General features: G+C 40.6%; 1 protein-coding gene across 1 annotated transcript in view; it reads right to left on the bottom strand.

Moving 5' to 3' along the window:
• LOC101858593 (protein scribble homolog) overlaps positions 1–1,617 on the bottom strand; it is a gene marked incomplete at its 5' end in the record, with an annotated part of 97,722 nt that overhangs the window by 41,131 nt on the left and 54,974 nt on the right. The window contains 1 exon segment of the mRNA XM_035973463.1: positions 154–327. Within this exon segment, the coding sequence (XP_035829356.1) occupies positions 154–327 (174 nt within the window).

The following is a 1,617-nucleotide window of genomic DNA, read 5'->3' as shown; positions in this document are numbered from 1 at the left end:
GAGAGCCTATTCATGAACTGTTCTCTCAACATCCCCAGAGAGCCTATTCATGAACTGTTCTCTCAACATCCCCAGAGAGCCTATTCATGAACTGTTCTCTCAACATCCCCAGAGAGCCTATAGAGGCAGCGTCGTGAGCGAGAGACCACATACATTGACAGTGGAGGCGGTGGAGGGCTCCAGGCGGATCTGGGCCCGCTGGTGGCGCAACACTTCCTTCTGCTGGTCAGACTGGATGACCGGCGGAGGGGGCGGGGCTACGAACGTGGCTTCGCCCGACAATGCCCGGGCCGCGGTCTCTCTCTCCTTCACCTGCCGCAACTTCTCCTGGGTCGGCGGGACAGGAGTTAGATGGGGGAGGTGGAGGAGGGAGGAGAAAGGAGGGGAGGGGACGGGACGGGAGGGAGGCACACACATTAATATAAACCCAAAAAAACCCAAAACAACAACTTAAATTGGACTAGCTAAATTACAAAACAAAGACATGCCACATAAATAAAATAGTCTCAGTCCTACTCACAAACAAATGGCTCAACTCAAGACGAAATGAAATAAGAACGTAAACAATTTTTTTTAACTAACAAAAATGCTAGCACGACTCAAACAAACCATGCTGCAGTTCACAACAGACATTTCAGATGGGGAAAGGCAAAACATACCTAGAAAAAACAAAACAACTAACAACCATCACAAATAACGTCTTCCCACATATGTCTTTATAACAATGGGTTTTCTTCCCCTCTCGTTATTAACAAAAAAAACAAAAATATAAAACATGCTCTAGCCAATCTCTAGCAATTTCTTTACAATTCACACTGTCCTATCAGTTCAGGAATGAGAAATGAGAGGTGAGATAGTTCTAATTATTACCAGCAAGCTTCTAAAATCTTCACTTAGGTATAAACAACATATTAGAACACAGTAAGACAAAGACTCCTGCATATAGAAAATTACAGGACAAAAATTGCTCAGATATGTGTTAGTCCAACATTTACTTTTACCATTCTGGTATGAGTAAAAAAAAACAAAAAAGAAATCTTAAAATCCCGAAACACCATGGTTCTGTTTAAAAATGTAAAAAGGTGAAAAGATTATTCAAAAAGAAACAAATCAAAAGACCAAAATTAGTTACTAAGAAACTGAATTTCATATAATGTTAATATTAGGAAAGGATATGAAAAACTTTTTGTTTTCACAAAAAGAAAAAGGGGAAAAGAACAGACCAACAGTTTTACTCAGGGAGTATTTGTGAAGTCAGGAAGGCCCTTTGAAAAACTGTAACGATTCTACCAATTTCATGACCACGGGCCACCCTACACATTTCTCCAGAATATTCTCCAGACTAGGGTGATGATATGGAACAAGGAACAGCCACCCATGTGTTAAAACCAAGCTTGTAATTCAATGTTGATCAACGGAGAAGAGAGGGAAATTTTGAAGTGACAGTCGATATTCGTTTCAAAACTGACAAGATATTTCCCAACGATCCAAGAGAAGATAATAATACGAGTAACGATATATTGATTGTTTCAGAGTGAAAGAGTAGCCCATTAATAAGATGACAGCCAGAAAGCAGTCAGAATGATCAAGACCCCCAAAAAAAAAATATCGGGGGGG

Source organism: Aplysia californica, unplaced genomic scaffold (genome assembly GCF_000002075.1).
Source record: "Aplysia californica isolate F4 #8 unplaced genomic scaffold, AplCal3.0 scaffold01249, whole genome shotgun sequence".
Lineage (NCBI taxonomy): Eukaryota > Metazoa > Mollusca > Gastropoda > Aplysiida > Aplysiidae > Aplysia > Aplysia californica.
Note: the sequence above shows the minus strand (reverse complement) of the source record. Positions and strands in the feature narration are given on the sequence as shown.